Source organism: Mesocricetus auratus, unplaced genomic scaffold (assembly GCF_017639785.1).
Source record: "Mesocricetus auratus isolate SY011 unplaced genomic scaffold, BCM_Maur_2.0 Super-Scaffold_100041, whole genome shotgun sequence".
Lineage (NCBI taxonomy): Eukaryota > Metazoa > Chordata > Mammalia > Rodentia > Cricetidae > Mesocricetus > Mesocricetus auratus.
This window is the reverse complement of record NW_024429218.1, coordinates 9,837,099-9,861,049: the sequence shown is the minus strand read 5'-3', so window position 1 is coordinate 9,861,049 and position 23,951 is coordinate 9,837,099. Positions and strand designations below refer to the sequence as shown.

The 23,951-nt window shown below is 44.0% G+C and overlaps 1 protein-coding gene across 2 annotated transcripts; it reads left to right on the top strand.

Moving 5' to 3' along the window:
• The first annotated feature begins 1,460 nt into the window (after positions 1-1,460).
• On the top strand, positions 1,461-21,168 carry Elmod2 (ELMO domain containing 2). Of its 2 annotated transcripts, none has more exons than XM_005077724.4 (9): positions 1,461-1,600; positions 2,758-2,905; positions 4,719-4,747; positions 9,934-10,031; positions 11,570-11,699; positions 14,632-14,765; positions 16,505-16,573; positions 17,191-17,324; positions 17,646-21,168. In XM_005077724.4, the coding sequence occupies exons 2-9, from the start codon at positions 2,764-2,766 to the stop codon at positions 17,789-17,791; spliced, it is 882 nt and encodes a 293-aa protein (XP_005077781.1). In that variant the 5' UTR covers positions 1,461-1,600; positions 2,758-2,763; the 3' UTR covers positions 17,792-21,168. The 2 variants fall into 2 exon arrangements, with proteins under 2 accessions (XP_005077781.1, XP_021087266.1); XM_021231607.2 differs by lacking the exon at positions 1,461-1,600 and adding an exon at positions 1,953-2,090.
• The last annotated feature ends 2,783 nt before the right edge of the window (positions 21,169-23,951 follow it).

Below are 23,951 nucleotides of genomic sequence, written 5' to 3'. Positions count from 1 at the left end.
GACTTCAGACCTGTGGTTCCAGAGCCTCAACACTCTGGGCTTTGGCACCCTGCTGGTCCAGTGGCCCCCTAGAGCTGTTTGCTTTCAGGAGCTGTAACAGCAGTACAGAGAATTCAAAAGCCTTCACTTGAATAGTAAAATCCTGCATGCCAACGTGTTTGAACTAGTTTTTATTTTGTGAAAGCTGTTAATCCTAGAGTGACAATGGAGTACCTCCTGCTTGTACTCCTTGCTGTCTGCCCACTCCATTCTTGGAGGAGGGCTGGGCAAGAACTTGATTTGGGACAGGAGGGTTATAGTCTCCACCAAAAGGATTTCACTCCTGTTGGGGCAAAGATGGTGGTATTTGTGTGTCTTTCACCGGTTTATATTCTACAAACGATGGTTGAGTAGTGGTAAAGTGTGTGCTGCTCACGTAATCTGAGTTCACAAGGAGATGAATGGAGCACACACTAGACATTGGCTTGAATATTTCTGTAAGTATATAGTGGTTGCTTCTGAGCAAATTAAACGGAGTCAAGAGTCTTGGTTGGGTGGAAGGATTCCATTTATTTATTTATCTATCTATTGAGACAGAACCTTATGTGGGTGGGAGGATTCCATCCATCCATCCATCCATCCATCCATCCATCCATCCATCCATCCATCCATCATCTATTGAGACAGAACCTTATGTTGCCAGGCTGGCTTTAATCTCCCAGTCTTCCTACCAACATCGCCCTCTGGCTGGTATTACAAGGCAGGCACTACCATGCCCAGCACACTCCCTAACTTCATCCGGTAGAGTCTTACTTCGCTGACTCCGCTGTATGTAAATCCTTCCCCTACTCTCTCATCCCCTTTACCTAATCCCCCTAAGAGCTTTGTCGAGCAGCTTCGCCTGATACTATGTTTTTGCCGGTTGGTTAGAGTGTAGCCAGTCCCTTGTAGAAGACAGTCCCGCACAGCATACCAGCTGATCAACCGAACCTTTTGGGCTTTTTTTTTTTTAAGTGCACTAATTATTCCTCCAGTAGAAACGATAATTAAGAAATGAACGTGTGATGCGCCGATCCTTCAATGCTCATTTTTACAAGTCCAAACTTCGCAACTTCTCGTGGAGCCCACATAGGCCACCACGCAAATTCCTTTGCGTCACCCACGAAGTCCTTTCGAGCCAGGTTTCCTTTGTGCCTCACAGAGGATAAAATCATTTCACAGATTAGGAAATGTAGGTGAAAGCGCTGTTGTCACTCCCGCGGCGGAAGAGCCTCGCAAAGCCGGGAGCAAAGTTTCCAGGGTGAGTCCACGTTGGCGCTGGGCGTGGCAGCCACCGCCCCCACCCCCCACCCCCGTTGCCTAGGGAACCACCCGGCGTCTGGCGCGCCAGTCCGTAGGCCTTCCTTCCGCGCCAGCGATAGGCAGGAGCGCAGACCAATCGGAAGAGGCGGGAGACGTCTCCTCCCTCCTCCCAGCGCCGGCCTCCGGTCCCGACTTCCGGGTCGCGGTGCTTGAAGGGAGCGCCCTGCGTCAAGCGTCGTTTCCGTTGCTGGTGTTTGCAGCCCGGAGGGGGGAAACCGAGGCAGCGCCAGCTTTCCCCTAGTTCTTCCGCTCCTATGAGGTGGCTGCTGTCTTTTCATTTTCCCTCGCCCCGCGTGGCTGGCGTGCGGCCGCGCAGGCCTCGCGGGGGTCCTGCGGATAACCCGGTGCAAGGGCGCCGGGGCCGTCGGGGCTTTGTGCTGCGCTCCCGCGCGCGGGAGGGGCGGGGCGGCGCGGCGCAGGGGGCCCCCGGGGCTCGCGCACCGCCTCCCGGGGCCGTCGGGACGGTCTGCCGGCGCCCGGCACTCGGGCCGGCGAGCGCGGGCGGCATGGCTGGCTTTAAAGATCCAGATCCGCGCGTCTGGCCCCGGCCCCCCTTTCCTTGCCCCGCGGCGGAGATTTCGGATGTGACAGCTGCTCCGGCCCCCGGCGCACTGCGGGGAGTGTCTGCGCGCCCCGGGGCTGGAGGGCGGGCGAGGAGCGCTCTCCTCGCGGGCCCCGGCGTCCCTCCCTCCTGGTCCCCTTCGTTTTAGCCCGCGAAGAGTTTTTCTTCTCTGACCCAGTCGTATCAAGTGTGTAGGCTTTGCGGGATTTTTTTTCCTTTTCTTTAAAAAAAAACCTTTTTTTTTTGGCATTTCTGCTCTTCACCTGGGGAAATCACGAGCTCGCCAGGATGCCATCTGCGGGGTTTTCAACCTGTGCGCTTCGGTTTGTAAGCGTCTTGTAGCGTTCTCCTCCGCCCGTGGGCGGCAGCTGATGGAGACAGCGGGGACACGCTCTGCGCCTGGGCTAACTTAAGAAGAGCTCATTCTTGGGGAAACTACATCTGATGTGGGGTTGACTTGAAATTGTTGCTCGGTTGGTGCTTTTATTGTCCAACTGTTCAGTTCCAAGTTTTAAGGGATGAAAAACGGAAGTGAGAATCCAAAATATGAAATATTATTTGGTTAAAATGTAAGGTGGTCATTGTTCTTTTAAGCCTGTAAGTAATTTGGCCAGTTTTTTTTCCTACTTTTTTACAATTTTTTTTAAAGTGGCCATTTGGCCTAGAGATAAATTGACCTTTTGGTTGATCAGTATGTAATCGATGCCATATGTTGCTTCCTTGCCTGACTGATCAAACACTGTCACAAAACAGATTTTATTATAATTTGGGGAGCTGGATCAACTTAATTTGTTTTTCAGTTTAAAAATTCCAGTTTGAGGTCATTAAGCTTGTGTTCTTGCATCCTTTTCCAGGAGAACATGTTTATTTCTTTGTGGGAGTTCTTCTATGGGCACTTTTTTCGATTTTGGATGAAATGGGTCTTACGACAGATGACTGGAAAGTGTGAATTGCAGCGAATTTTTGACACCTATGGAGGTGCCCAGAGGACGTACAGGATAGGTAATGCTATTCAAAATATTCAAAATCAAAAACCTCAAGGTTAATAAAAAAGCAGTTGAATGCTTCCTGTCTACCCAGTGGTAGGTAGGGTACTTGTGTGTTCTGATTAAGTCATTGCAACTGAGTTTCTTAAGCTTTGTGGTCTGAGGCCTTTTTCACTGTGCTTTTGACAAGTGCACATTGAATAATTGAATATAAAAAACTCCTATGTCTACACATATCTACCCAGTGAATGAATCTTTTGGGTTTCTTGAAACAGTATCAGTTAGCCTGGTGTCAGTGGCGCCCACCTTTAATCCCAGCGCTCGGGAGGCAGACGCAGGTGGATCTCTGTGAGTTCAAGGCCAGCCTGATCTACAGGGCGAGTGTCAGGACAGCCAAGGCCATACATATAAACCCTGTCTTGAAAAAATAAATAAACAAATAAATAAAGTATCAGTTATTCTTCAGATAATGTGTGCAATTGTTTACTAGAAAATTACTCTTCTTCCGTTTGAAACTTTTACACAACTATGTGATGAAATGATTGGAAAAGTCAGTGTGTTCCTACTTTGTGGCTCATTTACCATTTTTCTCACTTCTTACTCTTATTTGTGAATGCGTAGACTGCAGCCTGCCTGGGCCAGCCCGGTAGTGACAGTCACTATGGTTGTTGAGCACTTGAAGTGTGCATGGTGTCAGCGGGGTACACGCAGAGTGTGTGGGGAAAAAAAAGTGTGAAGGTGTCATAATTGAACACATTGAAGTGATAATATTTTAGATCCGTTAAGTTATAGTCATACAAATTGTATGTATTTCTTTTTAACTTAGTGGAGCTGTGGAAATTTTTATGGTATTCATGGGGCTTAGTGTGACTTGCATTGTATTTCTGTCACATGACAGGTTTTTCAATGTTTAGTTGAAAATATTACTCTGACTTCAAACTCGGATGGTTGAGAACTTTGGTTTGAAGTCACTTTAGGTGTACTAAGAAAGACCTAGGCAGAGCCACAGCTCTTGATGCTGTGTTAAGTGGAAAATCTAGATTTAACTGGTTCCTGTTTTGTGTTGTTCAAGAATGCCTCAAACACACCATTAGGGCCAAGAAGCGAGGCATGGGCGGTGGGCCCTGTCCCAGGTGGCATTGGAAGAACGGGAGAAGCATTTCCTGCCACTGGCTGATTGAAGCTTAGTGTACATTCTTTGATTTTCCCTCTTGCCTGTTTAGACGTTCCAAGTGCCCCTCGACACAGGTCTCTGCAAGCTGTACTCGTTGGCACTTAACAGTACGTGGGAAGAACATATTCAAGGGTTTACTTTGAGACAAAAAACATTTTTCTTAAAATCCTCAAAAGGAGAGCATTCTCAGTGTACCAGAAACTTTTTTTAACCAACACAAATACTCTTGCCATTCTTAGAACAAAAGCCAGGAATGCAGAGGCTGCTTGCTCTTTGCTTGAGAGAGGATAGTGGGCCAGGCAGGCTAGTCTTGGCTCCTTTGTTCCTGTGTTGTTCAGTTGCTGGCCACTCACTAGGGATGAAGAGAAAGGAGTGGAGAACAGCCTTCAGATGAGATCGGAGCTGTCAGCAGACACCCTCACTCTGGTGGTCTGCATAGAAACAGCATTCTGGGGACACCCACACCAGCTTGATACTGTGTTTCCGGGGGAGATCATTCCAGCTTCTTCTCTGTCCTATAAGACTTTGAGATGATTGCTCTGTTTTCACGTGGAAATTGTGTCTTAAACTTGCTTTTATATTTTTACTATTTGATTTTGGTCTAATTCAGAAAATACATTCAAGTGGTAACTTTTTTTTTCTTTTTTAATTTCAGAAAATTCCTTGACATGTTCCAAGAGTAAGGTAAGGGCAGATTAAAATGCTAACTCTAGAAAACTTAGCCTAAGCATATTTTTTCTTTAAAAGAACACTTTGATTTCAGGATTATATTTACCGTCTCTGCTATGAGAAACTGTGAGTTAAATTTGCTCATTTTAGAAGTAGTAATTCTGTCTTCAAAAGACTTTCTGTGTTCTGATGGACAGAAAAGTATTTGAACTCCGTGTCTCATCCTGAGGCTTTCCCTGTTTATTTTGCAGTAGCAGTTGGTAGCTTTTGGAGATCGGTGTCTGGGGCAGCCCTCCCCGTGACCTGGCTCTCAGGGTAGGCTGTGTGAGAGAAGAGCAGAGCGATTTTGGGTGCAGAAAACAGTGCATGCTTACCTTTGGATCTAAAGTGAGTCCCAGCGTATGCCATGTGGCTGTCAGCCTTTGCTGTGTAGGAAAGAAACCCAAAGCTTCAGGAGCATTCAGCAAGGTTACTGTGTGCTCATGCACGTGTGGGCCAGCTGCAAAGGCCCTTTGTCAAGTTGGTGTCACATTCTCAACGGGTCCACATGTCTGACTGCAGGCTCCAGGTGTGGGACTCGGTGGGCAGAGAGTGAACGCTCTCACAGTAACTCAGTGTAGGCCCAGCATACTGTGTCATCTCCATTTGCATCCACAGGGCCAGCGAGTGGCCAGGTGCAAAGCAGAGTCCTCAAATGCAGTCAGTGCACCCCCAAGCTGAGTCGGGCAAGTGGTTGCATGGACTTGTCGTTGATGGAAAGTCAGGACCAATATGGCCGCCTCCCACATGTTAGCTACTTTTGATGCTGTGTTAATTGGAAGACCAAGAACTAAGCAGCTAGAGTTAACTGTTAGGTCACAGTGTTTTCTGTGTCAGAATTACTGTAGTGGCAGAGACAAACTTGCAAGTCATGTAGATCATTATTGGACACTGTGTTAATAGATGGTGACCAGCATTAAACGGTACAAAAGGGATAGAAAATGCTTAGAAATGATTGTTCACAATAAGATTAAATATTATTTTGTGACTTTTTAGTTCAGTTATCTATGTGTACATCTGTGTTCTAGATAGCTGTATATGTGTTTGCACTTGGCCACAGTGAAAACTGTGAACCGTAGTAAATGTGTAGACGTGACTCTGTCTGCCAGTGCTGATAAGAGTTGCTGACTCACCCTGCAAACAGAGGGTGTTGGACTCTTAAGCCGATATGTCTCTTTCTGGAGAGTTACTGCTAAAGTGGTGCTTGCTAGTTTTGGTACAATCTCACTTAGGAGTTAACTATGTAAGAACAACTCACATCCACCTAGGAGGGAATAGTTGTCTTTCGTTCAGAATCCTAAAGCAGTTTGTTTTATTTCTTCCAGTTTCTGCTCTAGTTCTTGTTTAATTACACACGCATGCACGCACGCACGCACGCACGCACAGAGTTCCTGCCATTGAAGTGTAGCAGGCAGATCCCCACAGCAGCCTGGTGCATTGTGGCAGACATATGTGGGCACATCGTATTTCAGAACTGTTAGGACAGGTTCAAGCCCAGCAGCCCCAGCCCTCTGGAAGCTTGTTGGAATGTAGGCACTGGGCCCCACTCCAGAAGCCTTGATTCTGTTTCTGATGTGTTGCTTCCGCGGTGACACTATGTCCTGCATGTCAGGGCCCTGCTTGGAGGGACAGCCCTGCGTCCTGACTGCTCCCATTCTTTCTGTAAGGAGCCGAGTGTTCCACATGGGCCAGTGGGTGTAAAGCAAGTTGTGTCTTTTTGTGTCATAACTCTGGGAGTATTTGAGAATGAATCGTTGTCGTCCTCTGACAGGTGCTTTCTGTAGAAGTGTAACAGTTCCTCATATCACCCCCTCAGACCCCACATGTGCCCCCAGCTCTTGAGTGTGTCCTCTCTAATGCTTTGACACCAGCCTACAACACTGTCGGTGCTGTCCATCCCCTGGATGCCACCTGCCCCTGTGTTGCTGTCCGTTGCATCTAGCATGGCTCTTGTCCTGTTCGTGTCATCGCCACTGTGCTGCTGCTGCTCCAAACCAGAGCAGCACCTGCCGTCCGGCCTGTGTGCCGTGAGAGCCAGAGTATCCATTCTCCCAGTAAAACCTCAAGTCTCATCATCTCCAGATTTGCTCAGTTCTGACCTCATGAGCAATCTGACCACTCTCTGCTTGGAATTGGAACCTTTAACCTCCCTGTCCTTTTGCCTTCCTTGTTGTGCAGTATTTTACCTTTTTTATTTCTCCATTTTCCCCTGCCCCAAAATGAAGCATAGTGTTTACCATCTGCATCTGAATCCCTAGAGCCGGCACCAGCTCCTAGCGGGTAACAGTGCTCGAGTATAAACGAATGGAGAAGAATGGTTTGGAAGTCAGGGCCTCCTTTCTACGTTTGTTCCCTTTGCTAGCGCTGATGGAGAAGGCACAGCACCTGAACTCAGCACCCAGGCGTCAGCAGAGCTGCTGTAATGAGAGCCAGCTGCAGTGGTGTCTTAGGGTCTCAGAAGTCATTAGTGAGATTTTATGTGTGTAAAGTTAAGCTAAACGGAAGTAGGATAGGAGATAAGATGTTGGGGAAATGTTAAAGATTTGATGACAACATTGCAGTATTCTGCCAGGGCCGTCAGCAATAAAGAAGTAAAGCTGATGTTGTAGTTATCAATAGGAGAGAAGTAGAGAGTGCCACAGAGAAGGAAGGCTTAGAGCAGTGGTTCTCATCTTCCTAATGCTGGGACCCTTTAGCACAGTGTCTCATGTTGTGGGGACCACAACCATCAAATTATTTCATAGCTACTTCATAACTGTAGTTTTGCTGCTGTTATGAATTGTAATGTAAATCAGATACGCAGGATATCTGATATGTGACCCCTGTAAAAGGTGGTCGAGACTCTACAGGAGACTATTAAATAAACAGAAAAGATGCTAATTTTTACCCTACTTACTAATTTAAAAAATCTAACTTGAAATGAAAATGTTAAGGTTGTATTAGGATCTCACCATTAAAAAAGTAAAATACGGCTGGGCGGTGGTAGTGCACACTTTTAAGCCCAGCACTCCAGAGGCAGAGGCAGGTGGATCTCTGTGAGTTCCAGGTCAGTCTGATCTACAGAGTGAGTTCCAGGACAGCTAGGGCTACACAGAGAAACCCTGTCTCAAAACCAAAACAAAACAAAGCAAAAGTAAAGTGAAATCCTTGTGTTTTGTGGTACACTGTAAAGACAAAAGCTAACACTGCTAACTCAGTTAAATCCTAGATGCTTCGTTGTCGTGAAGCCTGAAGTCAAGAACAGGTTTGTTAATGCATGGAGACAGACTTGTCAGCTCACACGTGCAGTGTGTGCGTGGTCTGCACATTGTATCTACCTCAAGAAAAAAGTCTATTCTGATCTTGACGACCTCTGCATTTTACTACATTTTATCACATGAGAGAAATCAGGACAGCAGTCCTGATCTCATTGCTTCCTGCTTGTGTGACTTTGTGAGGTTTGCTTGTCCCCTTACCAGTGAGTGCCTTGAGATGGCTTTAGGACTGGAGACTTCAACGTGAAGGCAACGTAAGAGAATGAATGTTGATAATGTTTATGATGATGTAATTAAGCCAGTGGGCACTACAAGAATTTGAGAGAATTAAAGCACCCAAGAAACTCTCTTACATGTTTAAATACTTTGCATTTTCAATGCTTGTTATGAATAACAGCAATTTTAATCTATTAAGTCTTGTCCCCAACAGTAATCTCAAAGTATGATTGTGTTGGGATATAAATTGTTCACAGTTGAAGCTTGTTTGATGGGTAAAAATTAAGTCTCACTTAGTTATAGACTAGGGGTGGCTTATAAATTACACCCTATGACTGCTAAGCTGTGAAAAAGTCAATATCTGGTCTATAAAATGTCCCATGGGTCAGAGAATTTGGTAGGAGACAGAGGAAGAAACTGAACTGAAATCACCACAGAATCAACATTTGCTTAGCTTACTGAAGCAGATTTTAGAGACCTAAACCAGTTATCAATATTTGTGTCTTCAGAAGCCTGAGAAGCAACTGAGTCCAGAGTAAGGCAGAAAGTGAATGAATAGAGAATCAGACAAGTAGATAGTATCAACAAACTCAGAGGCCAATTCTTTACCAAGATTAATGTCAATAACCTCTAATAACTGACCAAGTATGGGAGAAAACCCCGACAGCAATGAGCTGTTAGATCCTGAAGGGGCAGTTCCACCAACACAGCAGCCCGAAGTGTAAAACACCAAGGGTTTAACGAAACACTGTCTTCAACTCTAAAACTGGAGAAATTGTGATTGAAAAAAAAAAAAAGAAACCTGGTGATCATCAATTAAAAGACTCATTATTAAAATATTAATTTTGATCAGAATCTCACTATGTTTTGAAGACACTGACAGGCTCATCAACAGACTTATGCAGAAATAGAGGGAGAGGCTGAGGTAGCTCAGATAGTCCTCCAAGAGAGCCAAATTAAAGGACATACTCACAGGGTTTCCTAGACAAGTAGAGGAAAGTACCAGATGGACCGGAAGTACACCATACAGGATGGTCACCTTCCTAATGTGCTGACACAGTGCATTGTGGGAAGAGCAGTTGCCAGGAGGGGAGGGCAGCATGGGGACAGGAGGGTCCCTGGAGAACTGGGTGGGGAGGGCAGGATGGGGACAGGAGGGTCCCTGGAGAACTGGATGGGGAGGGCAGCATGGGGACAGGAAGGCAGCTCTTAGATCCTGTTGCTGCTCCTCTTTATAAGATTAATTGTAAATTTTAACATCTTTTTAAACGCCTTTTTTATTAATTTACTTCGTACATTCCAATCCCAGTTCTCCCTCCCTCCTATCCTACTCCCCCACTTCCCTTAACATCTTTTGTGACAATTTCCTAAGTATGCACTGTTTCGTGACGTGTTTTCCTGCATGGCCTCTCTTCCTCCTGTACATGCTGGGCTTCCCAAGCAGCCCCATCCCACTTTCATGACTTCTTTATTTTTCACTCGCTGAGTTTAGTTAGAGTTGCTCTTATGAGTGTGATTAGGAAGATTTTATACAACCACAAATAAAACCATGATTCCAGCTTTCGGGGAGATCTGAAATAAATGTGGTTTCTTTGTGCATTTTAATATCTTCTTGGTCAAGTTGGTTAAACGTCTCAACTTCTGTGTCAGCTCTCGTTGACTTTGCTCATTCAGCTGTGTCTTGATAACCAGGTCCTCCAGAATGCAACCCGAGTTGACGAGAGTGAGCTGGACAGATGTGTAGCAGACATAATGAAGGAAAAGAACATCTGCCCTGAGAAAGACACCAGGTGCGCTGCTCCCCCTGCAACTGCGTCATGCTCTCTAGCCTGCTGTGCAGAGCCCTGCTCAGGTGGACTGTGGCGGGAAGGCCATGGGTGATGTAGCCATCTCCTGTCACCCCTGAGCACTGAGGCCCCGTATGCTGGTAACTGCGCACACGGACTGAACCAGGTTCTCCCACTCAGCCCTATTATGCTCTTCTTCTCGTGAGGCTAAATAACTTTGTCCACTGTCCTTCCTGCCCTTCAAACTTTGGGTTTTGTGTCCTCCTCAAGCCCTCCAGTGTGTGTCACTGGTTCTGCTGAGCCCTCACACTGCTCTCTGTCCTTCATGAGCAGCCTGCACTTCTGTGGGCAACGTAGTCCTGTTCTACCAGAGCCACCAAGTAGCCGCTAGATAGGCAGTAGGCACACTGAAGGGACGTCAGAGGATTCACATGTAAGTGATCAGTGGATACACATGTAAGGGACATCAGTGGATACACATGTAAGTGATCAGTGGATACACATGTAAGGGACATCAGTGGATTCACATATAAGTGATCAGTGGATACACATGTAAGTAATCAGTGGATTCACATGTAAGGGACATCAGTGGATACAAATGTAAGTGATCAGTGGATTCACATGTAAGGGACATCAGATACACATGTAAGGGACATCAGTGGATTCACATGTAAGTGATATCATCACATGTAAGGGACATCAGTGGATACAAATGTAAGTGATCAGTGGATTCACATGTAAGGGACATCAGATACACATGTAAGGGACATCAGTGGATTCACATGTAAGTGATATCAGATACACATGTAAGTGATCAGTGGATACACATGTAAGGGATCAGTGCTTACACATGTAAGGGAGGTGAAGCCGGCTTCGGGAGTATGACAGTAGCTAGGACGTGAACCCATAAACCCGGCAGGGAATTGGTGCCTTATGGGTTGGTCTGGTGGCATTTCAGGGACAGCATGAGGCTTGAGGGTCTTCTACATGTTGATGGATTGGATCTTGAAGTGCTCTGTCTTGGGTGCTGAAGGTTCGTGTGCCGTTACTAGAGTGGAGTCGCTGTAAAAAGCGTGTTGCTCTAGGGAAAGTAAGCTGCTGCATTGGGGAAACATAACTTGTCCTGGGTTGTTTTGTATGCACTTCCATAGTCACATTGCTTTGTGGCAGTAAGATTAGTGGTTGTGTGGACTGCTCAGAGAGAATGTGAATGAGTCATGGAGCCAGTTATGCATTGCATGTTCTCGAGGCCCCATTTTACCACAGTCCCGTGTGAGGAGGACACAGTCCCGTGTGATGGTCTGAGGTCACAGTCCCGTGTGAGGAGGACACAGTCCCGTGTGATGCCCTGAGGACACAGTCCCGTGTGAGGCTCTGATGAGGCTCTGAGGACACAGTCCCGTGTGAGGCTCTGTGTGGCCTTTGGTGCATCTTATGATAAGTTGAAAGCCAGGAAACACCCTCTGAATGCATGTATGAACCACAGGCTTTGCTTTATTGTGATAAGAGGTCTGATGTAAACTAATAATTTTATCTTTCAGTTTTCAAATCTGTATGAGGACGTGCTTACTGCAGATAACTGGCTATAAGCAGCTTTACCAGGATGTAGAAAATGTGAGGAAAAAACCCTATGATTCTGGCAATGCGCAGCATGAGAAACTGCTCCTCAAGGTAAGCGCTGGTTGAGTGTTCAGGGAGTCGCTTCAGCTGTGAGAGCTGTGTGGATTCTCGAGGTTCATGTGGTCCACCCATTTGTTTGCCTCACGGAGAATGTGTGTTACATTTCATTGACAGGAACTCTTACTTGAGAAGCACCTTTTAGAATCTGTTCAGGTAAATAAAGCTTCTAAGTTGTCCTTTCATAAAAGGGGGTCTCTTGTACCTTCAAGGCAGGGGTGTCTGGGCCCCAGAGCCTCTGTTTATCTAATTTACTGTGGAGGCTGAGCTTTCTCTCAGCAACACAGAATCTATGAAAGTAGATGTCCGTTTTCCACAACATTGTGGGACTTCTAGGACCAGGACAGCTTCCGACACTAAATACCGCACTAGTAGACTCCAGTTGTAAGAAGGGAGAGAGCTTCCTGTCACCTGCTCCTGGTGTGTAAGTGTGTGAGGGTGGTGGCCCTGCCATGTACAGGTTGAGAAAGTGCTGTAGACTGCTCAGTGTGGCCCTGCATGTGGGGAAGAGGGCTCCAAGGCCCCGATGGGCTGATCTGCTGCTGGCACTAAAGCTGGAGCCTGGGGCTGCTCCTGCCTGTCTTCTGCTCCAGTCCATGCTGCCTTCAGGAGGCTGCAGGGGTGGCTTTGTCTCCTCCCTCCCTCCCTTCCTCCCTCACTCTCTCCCTCTGTCCCTCCCTCCCTCCTCCCCTCCCTCCCTCCCTCCTTCCCTCTCCCTTACCTCACTCATCCTCTCCACTTACCTCTCCCTCCCTATTTCATTAGAGAGTTCCTGACATTTCGTGTGGCATGCTTAGTTCTGATTGACTCTCCCTACCTGTCCTCTCTGCTCCCCATGCATCCGTTCCATTAGCTTATGTTGCACTTGGAGCTAGGACTTGACAGAACCAAAGCCCTGTGGAAAGTAACACTGGGGACATCTGACTGAGGGACATCAGCTGCTCATACACAGCAAAACTAGGGCTAGAGAGGGGGCTCAGAACTGATAAGTTCTTACTGCTGTTGCAGAGGACCTGGGTTCAATTCCCAGCACCCACGTGGTAGATCACAACTACCCATAATTCCAGTTCCAGGGGATCTGATACCCTCTTCTGGTCTCAGAAGGCATGAGGCACATACATGGTGCATATAAACACATTCATAAACATAAAATAAAAATAAATTTAAACAAGCAAGACCTTTTTTAGAAAAAATGTAAACTAACATTTTTTACCTAATTGCAAAATGAAAATAACCCTTGATTTTATTTTGAGGTTAGTAAAGTTTTTTTTTGTGGGTTGAGCTTATGTTTCAAGTGATCACAAGCATGCTAGATGACTACTTGTCACCTTCATTTCAGCGCCCTCTGCAGCACCTGCCCTCCTGCAGGGTTAGACCCCTGTCCTAGTGCCCGCCCGAGTCCAGGCAGCTCTCCCCTGGGTTGTTCATTGTGCACTTCAGCTCTGGACACAGTGACTGGTGTCAGCTCAGCAGCCCTGCTGGCAAGGGAACTGCAGGGCTGAAGTAATTCAGTGGAATCCGAAGATGTGTTCACCAGCTTTTGTTAGTGTCTACGTTTGGATTACAGACTTTCACCTTAACCTTAAGAAATCAGCATCTCCAGGCTACAGCCCATAATGGTACTTATGAATATTAAATTTTGTGCATTAAAAGCTGAATATGATGACATGTACCTATAATCCCAGAATTTTGGAGAGTGAGGCAGGAGGATGGAGATTCAAGACCATTCTGGGCTATATAATAAGATACCATCTCCACAAACAGATAAATAAAAATTGAGCAGTAATGGTTTTACATTGCAACCCACACATCAAAAGCCTTATTGCTATGGTCACATTCCTTGTAAATGTCAATAAGCTGTATGGGTGGCTAGTAAGAGAGCGGGAGAGAGAAAGCCCAATCTTATAATTGGAGTTAGCTTCAGGGCCAGAATTCTAGAAGGTCACAGTCTTGAGTGTTTATTAGGTGACAGGATACTCTTCCTTCTCTCAACAGTGCCTCACATGCCAATGCATGGGGGGGGGGCGGGTATAAACATTTCTGGTTTACAATGAATGGGGGGCAGGCATAAACATTTCTGTTTTACAATGAATGGGGGGCGGGCAAAAACATTTCTGTTTTACAATGAATGGGGGCAGGTATAAACATTTCTGTTTTACAAATCTTCTCAGTTTTTAATCAGTGTCTACAAGTCTGTTTGATGACTTACACTGGATCTTGAAATTGACTAAATTTTATTAGTTTTCATTGACTGGTTTGTTCATGTCTAACGAAGGGAAAGATTGTTAGTCAACAACTCTTGATAACAGTATTAAAGATTATACTTATCTTAAAACAATGACATGTTTTTCTTTTAAAAATTTAATTTTATGAAATAGTCTCACGTGCACACATATGCATATCTCTTGAGTTTTATTAATATTATTTTCCTTGGTCCCCTCCCTCAGACCTATTTATTTTATCTTGTTGGATTAAAGACTAATCACCCAATGTTACAGCAGAGCCCATTCAAACCAAGTTATGGGTCCATTTACACAAGACTGCTCTTCTTAAGAAACTTAATTCTAGCATATATATATGTATATATATAAATACACATATATTAGTAAATTTACACAAGACTGCTCTTCTTAAGCAATTTAATTCTAGCATATGTATGTATATATATGTGTGTGTGTGTGTGTGTTTGCTTTAAAAAAGGATTTCTGTGGCTTTTTGCTTTAAAAAAAGGATTCTCTGCAACAGTCTTTCTGGTTAGAATAGTTACACCATGTTTTAAATGCAGTCCTTGTAAGTCTTAGAATTTGCCTAAAAGTTGTTGAACTGAAAGTATTCAATTATGAGTTACATAAGCTAAGGAAAGGAAAATGTCCCAATAAACCAAGAACATCACTATTATTTGTAACACAAAAGCATGTTTGTGCAGCTTTGGAGTCTTCTGATGCCTACAAAAAAGTTGAAGGCCCGGATCTCCAAGCAATGGGCAGACATTGGATTCCAAGGTGATGATCCCAAAACAGACTTCAGAGGCATGGGCATACTCGGACTAATCAATCTAGTGTAAGTGAAATAAGTTTCCTTTTCTTGGCTGAATGAAATTCTGTGTTATTTCTAGTCTCTTTTCATTCTAGTAAGAATTGACCTGTTGTTTCATATTGACTGTAAGGTTTTGTAACTGCAGTGTACACGTTTGCTAGGGTGCTGGCAACAATTGGAAGACAGTGTGTGAGCACGTGCGCACATGCAGGCGTCCATCTGTGCTCACGTGTGTGATTGCTGCCCAGCGCTCATAGTGCGTGCCTCCCCCTTCTCTTCCAGCCTCATTCCTGACACCTGCATAAGAGTTGCGAGCACTCGCTGTGTGTCTGCCCCCTTGTTTCCACTGTGCGGCTCTGGTTCCCTAGGGAAAACAGAAGCAGGTTAGGTGGTATGCGCCTCTGCTTGCTACCTGAACCCCTTCTTATGGCTGTGACAGCGTGCCTTTTCCTCACTGTGTAGGCCATGTGCATGAAGTCCCAAAGTATGTACTGTAAGTCACAACTGATAGCCAGCACTATTTTAATAAGTGAACTGGAAAATTGAGTTCTTTACCAGTGGTTCTCAATGTGTGGATCATGACCCCTGTGTGGGGGTCACATTGGATGTTTACATTATGATCATCACAGTAGCAAAGTTGCAGTTGTGGAGTAACAACAGAATAATTTTATGGTTGGGGTCCCCACAGCATGAGAGCTGTGTTAAAGGGCGGCTGCACCAGGAAGGATGAGATACAGCTCTTCTGTAGATGTTCAGGTGTGCAGACTGCAGTGATTTTGTTTATCTGTAACTTGTGATTTACTGACTATAAATAATGCAGAGAATGAGAAGCTAATCATTTCTTTGTATGATTTTTGTGGGTTTTTTGTTATTGTAGTTGTTTTGTTTTGTTTTTTTGAGAGAGGATTTCTCACTGTCTTGGAACTCACTCTGTAGACCAGGTTAACCTCAAACTCACAGAGATCTGTCTATCTCTGCCACCTGAATGTTCGTATTAAAGCATGCTCCACCACCGCCTAGCTCTTTGGATAATTCTTACTGTGAAAAAAAAGTTGAACTAAACTTTTTATGGATAAAGCTATTGGGGGAAAGATATGTCGTGGTAAGATTTTACGATATATGTTATTTTGAATTGTAAAAGCATGTATATCTAAAATCTTAAAAGTTCTATATAATTCTGCTTCCTAAGGATCTTTAAGGAATGTGAGCAACTTCCTCTCCTGCGAGGTTTAACAGTCGGGCTGTACTGTGTTGAGGGGTCTGGGTAGGCCTGTAAGTGAAGCACAGTTGTCCTCGCGGTAGTTAAGGCATCAGCTGGTGTGAAGATGAATGGCCAGGACTCACATGCGCCTGCAATTCTGTCAGCAGCAGTGGGTAGGAAACACAGACTGCAGCTGTGGCAGAGAGAAGGCAGTGAAGGGCGGCCCCAGGGGCCCTCTGAGTGCTGTACGGGACGAGAGTTAGCAGGTGTCACAACAAGAATTCAGAACTTTTCTCCCTTCGTAAGTAAATAGGAAATCCATGTGTAGGCGAGCTCTCTGTTAGCGTAGTTTTGCAAAGCTCCTGTCTGCTGTGCTCCTTGTTGAGAGGCCTGGTTCCTTCGGATTCGAGTTGGACCCAGAACCCTTTGTGAGCCACTGAGGGAGATGGAGTGTCTGTGGGAGCGAGGGCTTTGCTTTGACAGTGGCAGTGGCTTGCGCTGAACTTTTATGCGACTTGTGAGTGGCACATTTTTATTTCATCATTTTCCTTGACTTGTTTAGGTATTTCAGTGAGAATTACACCAATGAAGCGCATCAGATTCTTTCCCGCTCAAATCACCCCAAATTAGGGTAAGCCGGGCAAACAGTAAAAACTAGACTGTTGCAATGAAAATGAGTATATAAATCTGAAAGTATTTCGAAATGTATCTTAAAATGTTATTTTAATGAGTGATATTATAAACTATCTTAAAGAAAATGATCATAAATGTTCTATGTATTCCAGTAATTTTATCATATGATATAATTTATAAAAGCAGATATGGGGGCTCATATTTTTTTCAAAAACATTTTCAAAGTAGGAGTAGAAACTAATTGAAATAGGAAACTCAGAGTTAGCTTTGAAAATAGCAAAGGAAATGCAAATTAAGGCCTTGTTATTAGTTATATATTGCTTTACACATAATAATTAGAACAAAGCTTGGTAAATGTAGATTTCCCTCTCTTTATTGTTTTTAGATGTCATATAGTCAGAACTTTTATTTTTACTTCTTAGCTTCTATCTAGAAAATTAACAGCCTTAAAAAAAAAGGACACCTTTGATCTCTCTGTGTAGAGAGATTATCAAAAAGTGCGTCCTGTGTTTAGGGGAGCACCAGAGTCGTTTGAGTAAATTAGCAAGTTATTTACGCACTTGGATAAGCTTGAGCTGTCTGCCAGCTGTATAACTGGTGATGTCTCTGGCGTAGGTACTCGTATGCAATAGTTGGGATCAACCTTACAGAGATGGCTTATAGCTTACTGAAGAGCGAGGCCCTGAAGCTTCACCTCTACAACTTTGTTCCTGGGATACCAACAATGGAGCACTTTCACCAGTTTTATTGTGAGTATTAGAAGGAGGGAGTCACTCCAGACCTGACCAAGAGCATCGTTCACTCTCAACCAAGCAGAGTGTGGTTTTTAATGGAATGCCTGGGAAGTACAGAATCTGTGCTTATCCTTTTACTGTGGGAGATGGGTTTCCTAGTGCACTTTGTACTTTATTTTCTGTATTTGAACTCAGGTTGCCGGGCTTGCACACCAGCAACCTTATCTGCTAAGCCATCTCCCTGGCCCAAGGTGGATGTATACTTTCTGAAGACAAGATGGTCTAAATATGATTTTATTGCTGTAGACAACATGTTTGTGTGGTTTTTAATTGCAGGTTACCTGGTCTATGAATTTGACAAGTTTTGGCTTGAAGAAGAACCAGAAAGCATCATGTACTTCAACTTGTACAGAGAGAAGTTTCACGAGAAGATTAAAGGACTCTTACTGAACTACAATACTGTACTCACTTTGAAGACATGAAACATCCAGAGCATCTTCTCTTTCTACCATGTTTGCACACACAGCAGAATTTGTATGTTATAGAAATTATCTGATCAACTACAGTATCTAATTTCCTACTTGAGAACTCTATTTAAGAAAGCTAGTGGACAATCAGTGTGTGTTTACAGTTGTTTGTACACTGTTCTCCACAGGTTCCGTACCCTTCCAAAGAACCCTTCTGCAGTCACGTGAACTACAGTTTGGAACTTGGGACTTAGCCTGTTAGTTTAAAAGTCTGAATCAGGTATATTTATATTTAGCCAGTTGATTAAAATGTGCACGAATCTCATTTTTATGTTGTTGTTCTCGAGCTGATGTCATTCTCAAAATTTCAAAATTCTCCAAGATTATTGTTCAGTCTGGAAGTGGCTTTTGAACGTGCTTTGTCTTTTTTATTTCTAGGCAGACGGGCACCTGGTGAGTGCTCAGGCTTTGTCTTTGTGTCCGGCACTTGTCAGGGTATCCTTACCACAGAGCAGGGGAGTGTGGCTCTGTCAGAGAGGTGAAGAATCATGACTTCCTTTATGGTCTGTCTGATGACTGAACATAGGGAATGAGAGATGGCAGTGTGGATGACTGGCTTCCTACTTACAAATACACTTTGGAGGTCTTGTTTCGGGCTTTCTAGGCTCTCACTCTTGCTCAGTATTTGCTTTTATCAGCCATGTTAAGAACCTTCCTCAGGGCTCCCCTGGGAGGCCTCTGCCTCTGTGTCAGAAAGAAGGTGCATCCACTAAGAAAACCCTGGTTTTGGAAACACGGTTTCTTTTAAGGTAAAACTGTCTTTGAAACTTACATGGGAAGAAAACTGAGCGTTTCCTGGATCTCTGCTCTCCATCATTGGCGTGTTTGGCCTGCTGTCCCCTTTGCTTGTCTCTGATTTGGCTCTGGTGTTTCTGGGCAGTGATGTAGGGACCTGCCTAACAGGCATGGACCACGACTGCATTTGTGTAACTTTATTCCCCAAAATCTCAGGAGGGCAGCAAGTACTGTGATGGGATTCTGAGGGGATGGTTTCCTCTTGGCATGTTTTAGAGATTTGTTCTCAGAGCAAAGTTAGAGAGTCTAAAGATAGGAAAGAGCGCTGTTAAGTCCTGTGGAGACCAGTTCACAGCATCATAAGTTAATCTAAAACACAGTGATACTTTGCACATCTTTTAATGTCAGACATTTAAAGACTAGCTCATGTGATAGAGGAAGACTTGATACTTTCCAACAATTTGTTGGTGTCTTTTGACAAGCCCCTGTCTTCACGCTGGTCAAAGAGAACGGTACAGATGTCTCCCAGGAAAGCCACAGCTGTAGCGGTGCATAGCATGTGCATCGCTGTGCATGGGTTAGAATTGCTTTTTCCTTAAGGAAGATGAAACTTTTTTAAAAAGTAGTTTTGTTTTGTTTTATTATACTAGGAAGAATTTATCTTTTGAGTGTTACAGGAACTTAACAATTGATTTCTTATAGGGGACTTTCTCAACCCTGGTAATATATTCATTTCACTTTTGAAAAACCTTTTGTCATCCAGGTTTTATGGTTATTGTATTGCAAAACCCTAACAAGGAGCACATGTCCAACATTATTGTTCATCATATTGTAGTGTTAGCTTTTCTATGGGAAGCAGCTGTGCACGTCTTTAACTTTTGCACTAGAAATACTTACCACTGTATTTTAATTTTTCAACAGCTTTGATCTTGGGCAGATTTAGCTCTTTGTCAGCTTATTAATAAAAAGAGTACTTGAAGTGTGAAAGAGGAAATTTTTTGAGTCGTTAAGCATTTCCCAACAGAAAACCTCTAGTGATGTTAAGGACATTTTGTCATAGATTGGTTAATGTCACAGCCATTAAATTCTCCTTTGTTTGTATATTACAAATATTGTTTTTATTAAAATTGTCATTAACTATTTCAAATAATTTTATAGTGAACTGATCTATAAGCCAATGACAGCCTCAGAGTTCCAGAATTTGACCGTCACTAGTTGTATATTAGAATGCACTATGAAACAGCCTCTGGCTGATGGGCTAGGCATATGCGGAAAAGAACTGCACCGTCAGTATCCTTTACTTTCAAAGATGTCAGAATTTTATGTAGTTTCAAATCCACCTGTAGATGTTTACCTGTGTCTAGAACTAGAAAATGACAGTGTAGCAGCCGATATTCATGGTATTGAGGTAGCAGGGAAATTATGTTAGTTTTAGTATTAATGAATCAATGTGGAGACAAATGTTTATATGTACAAAGTTGAAGAGATTTTACCAGTGACAAGAGTAGCATAAAAACTTAACTGCAACATTTCAGTTCAGATGCTTTGAAAGACAATCGTTTTAAAAATGGGAGACAGTAGGGTAATCACTGAACCTAGACTAGCCTCTTTGTAAATAAATGTAACACTGGGTATAAAAATGAATGTCAACAATGCAACTGACTATAAAAATGAATTCCCACAATACAACTAGGTATAAAAATGAATTCCCACAGTATAACTAGGTATAAAAATAAATTCCCACAACACAACTAGATATAAAAATGAATTCCCACAATACAACTAGGTATAAAAAATGAATTTTAATTGGCACCATTTATAGTTCAGACATCAGAATTTAAAAAATCCCTACCCTGTTTTATTTTTTCTTTCTATTTTAGGAACTACTTGGATTTGTTTGTATTTCTCTATGAAAATGTATGTACTCATTTTTCTTCCTTTAGTGTTGATCATCATTTATATCATTCTGTTCATTAAGAATATTCAGTGAAAGAGATTTTGATTAAAAGTTCGGCTCAAAGGAAAAAACCATGACGTGGGTGTAAAAAGCACCTGCTCATTTGTGCTGCAGGAAGGGTATGATGACAATGAAGAGGGAGGTTTGTCTGGGAGCGTGATAATGTTTATTCTTGTGATCATGACTGAGGACCAGCAGCTGAACCATCAGGAGAGATACTCTGTTCTAATCCATGAGAGTCCCGTGGTTGGGGAGGCTTTGAGTCATGGTCATCCTCAGGAGTCTCTCCACACAAGCAGCATTTAGATGAAGATGAGTGAACTGGTTAATACTCTGAGAAATACCACGTCTTGCGTTTTTGGTTTTTCCACCTCCAGCTTTTGTTGAGAAAAAAAGTTTTAAATGTAGCATAGGTTGGACCCAACAACCACATTAACTTTAGTAGAGTAGTTCTATGTTTTTGTTAAATTACTGACAAATATTTAAGCAGTAGTGCTCCCTAGAGGGAAAGTACTGGTTGGCAACTTAAATTTTTGTCTATCTTGCATCAAGCATTTGAGTTTCAAGTAAAAGCAATAGTGTGAGATGTGTTGTCCTTTTGGTTGTGATGTTAAGTGAGAAAATAAACTCTTCCCGTGGATGCTTGGACTGTCATTGTGTCCCCTCCCCTGTGTAAGCCATTTGTGTCCATGAAACAATGCTTCCTTATTTAAATTACAGGTAAGTTGTAACTCATAGATTTGTGACTTTTAGCTCACTTTGTAATTATATAAGATGCTACTGGATGAGAGTAAGTGGTTAGGAGGCTAAAAATCTGCCCTGTTTTATAAGAAGCCACCATTTCACCCAAACTCACCCCATCCCGTCCACTTCTCGCCAGGGGTAGAAGTGACTCATTTTTTAAGGCTGTTTCTTGGTTCTGTTTATAGATTAAGACTCTATTTTTATAATTGTACGGCATTCCAGTATGTAGTTTTGTAGATGTGTTTTATTTGGAAATAACACTCTGTAGACCAATCTGGATGAAGCTGCAGCAGCACTTATTGAAGTTACTCTGCCTGTAAATGCTTCTAGCAAGATAGGGTGAAAATTGAAGACAGTGCATCCACCTCCAGGGTTTTCATAGACAAGAACAAAATAGGTCAAAGTAGAGAAAAGAACTGTTAAAAAGAATGCGAACAGTAGATAGATTGTGGGCATATTATAGAATTTGATGTCAGTGGCTAGGCTGGCTCAAGTGTTTGCAGGTTCTTGGCATCTTACTCTCTTTCCCTGAAGCTGCAAAGAAACCCAGGGCTTCTCTTTATAGGATCTAAAAGTGAACGAACGGCCAGATTGCTAAGGTTTGTGTGCTTCCCTCTTGAGTGACAGGCTGAGGTTACAGAAACCATTGTTCACTGTACATACTCTTCCCTTAATGCATCTGTTTTTTAAAATAATTTTTAAAATTTACTTTTTACATTCCAATCCCAGTTCCCCCTCCCTCCTCCCCTCCCATTCCCCCCACTTCTTGTCCCCATCCCCATTCCTCAGAGAGGGTAAGGTATCTCCTAGGAAGTCTACTAAGTCTGTCCCATCATCTTGTTGAGGTAGGACCAAGGCACCTCCCCACTCCCCACACCCTTGTGTCTAGGTTGGGCAAGTTATCTCTCCATATAGAATGGGCTCCACTAAGTCAGTTTGTGCATTAGTGTTAGATCTTGGACCCACTGCCAGTGGCCTCACATATTATCCCAGTCACACCATTGTCACCTATATTAAGGGAGTCTAGTTTGGTCTTATTCCCCATTTGTCAGACCAGAGTCAGTGATCTCTCAGTAGCTCGGGTCAGATTATTCTGTGGGTTTCCCCATCATGGTCTTGACTCCTTTGTTTATATTATCGCTCCTCCCTCACTTTGATTGTACTCTAGGAGCTTGGCCCATTGGTTAGTTGTGGATTTCTGCATCTGCTTCCATCTGTTTCTGGAAGAGGGTTCTAGCTTCTCTGGGATTGTGGATCAGGCTGCTTGGGTTCACTGGGGAAGTCAGCGGTAAATTGACACTGCCCTCCCCCCTGCTCCCCCCCCCTCTGTCCCCCAACCCTGGCAGTGCAGCATTAAGTTCAGTGAAAGGTTTCTCTCCTCCTCCAGCTCAGTAGCTGGCAGACCAAGTTAAGGGCCAGGAGACTCAAACAGCCTGGCCGAGAGCCAGCGGTGACACTGACCAATGGTAAGTTAGGCATAGAAATCTCATCTGCCTAGAGAGCTCTGGTGCCTAGGTGCCCCTAAAAGCTACAGCACCCGTTACCAGCCCAGGGCTGCAGAACCCCGACATTCTGGGCCTGCAGAAGAATGGAAACATGAGGCTGCATCCACAAGGACCACCCGCGGCTGCCTCCATCTCTGCTGCTAGCTGTTACCATGCACTGACAGACACGGAGGGCACCCAAGGCCAGCATTTGAAGAACCTCTCCTGGTTACCCATGATTGGAGCAAAAGGATCCTGTGACAATACAAAACAGACTGACCCAAGAGCGAACCTGCCAAAGTAAGTTCAGCCTGAAACAAACTCAGACAGGAGCAGGGTACCTGACTGCCGATGGCTTCCTTGTCCTGACTTTTGACTTTGATCTAGTGTCCTCTTTCTGTCCTTCTGCTGGGTTACAGATGCTAGCAAACATGGACTCCAGACATCTGCATGAGCCAAGTTACTATGTGCTTTTGATTCCAAAGGACTCCCCTTGCTATGGGGACAATTCTGTATTCTTTGTTTGTTTGCTTTTCGAGACACGGTTTCTCTGTATTGTTTTGGAGCTTGTCCTGGAACTAGCTCTTGTAGACCACACTGGCCTCGAACTCACAGAGATCCGCCTGCCTCTGTCTCCCGAGTGCTGGGATTAAAGGCGTGCGCCACCAACGCCCGGCTGACAATTCTGTATTCTAACTGAGCCCAAACTCTTAAATCCAGCTACAGACTCTAAAAGACAAATCTTGGATGGAATTAGCAATACTTTATTGGCTATATTAGTTGTGAACTGTGGTTAATAAATAAAATGAAACAGCAGTGTTTTCTTTGACAACTTCATTTTTTTAAAAGTGTTTATGTTTGTAAAGTTTTCCTTTCCACCAGTCTGAGCTGTAATTGCTTCTACCCAGTCATACAATCCCACCTACAAAGGGCCAGTTAAACACAGTACCTTATGTGGCAATATTCTGCTCCCCCCCCCCGTGTGTACTGGATGCCACGCTTTTCTCCCCTTTCGACCGTGAGAATAAAAATCACATGTATGTGTTAGTTTTCCCTTTGAGACAAATTAGAAGCCGATTCACAATTCTCTATAGGAAACGATCTTTTAAGGTAAAGAAGTGACTAGAGCTGGTTGGTTTGGCTGGCTTTATTCACGGTCTGCAAGCACAGGGGCCCAGGGTTGTACCCCATCTGC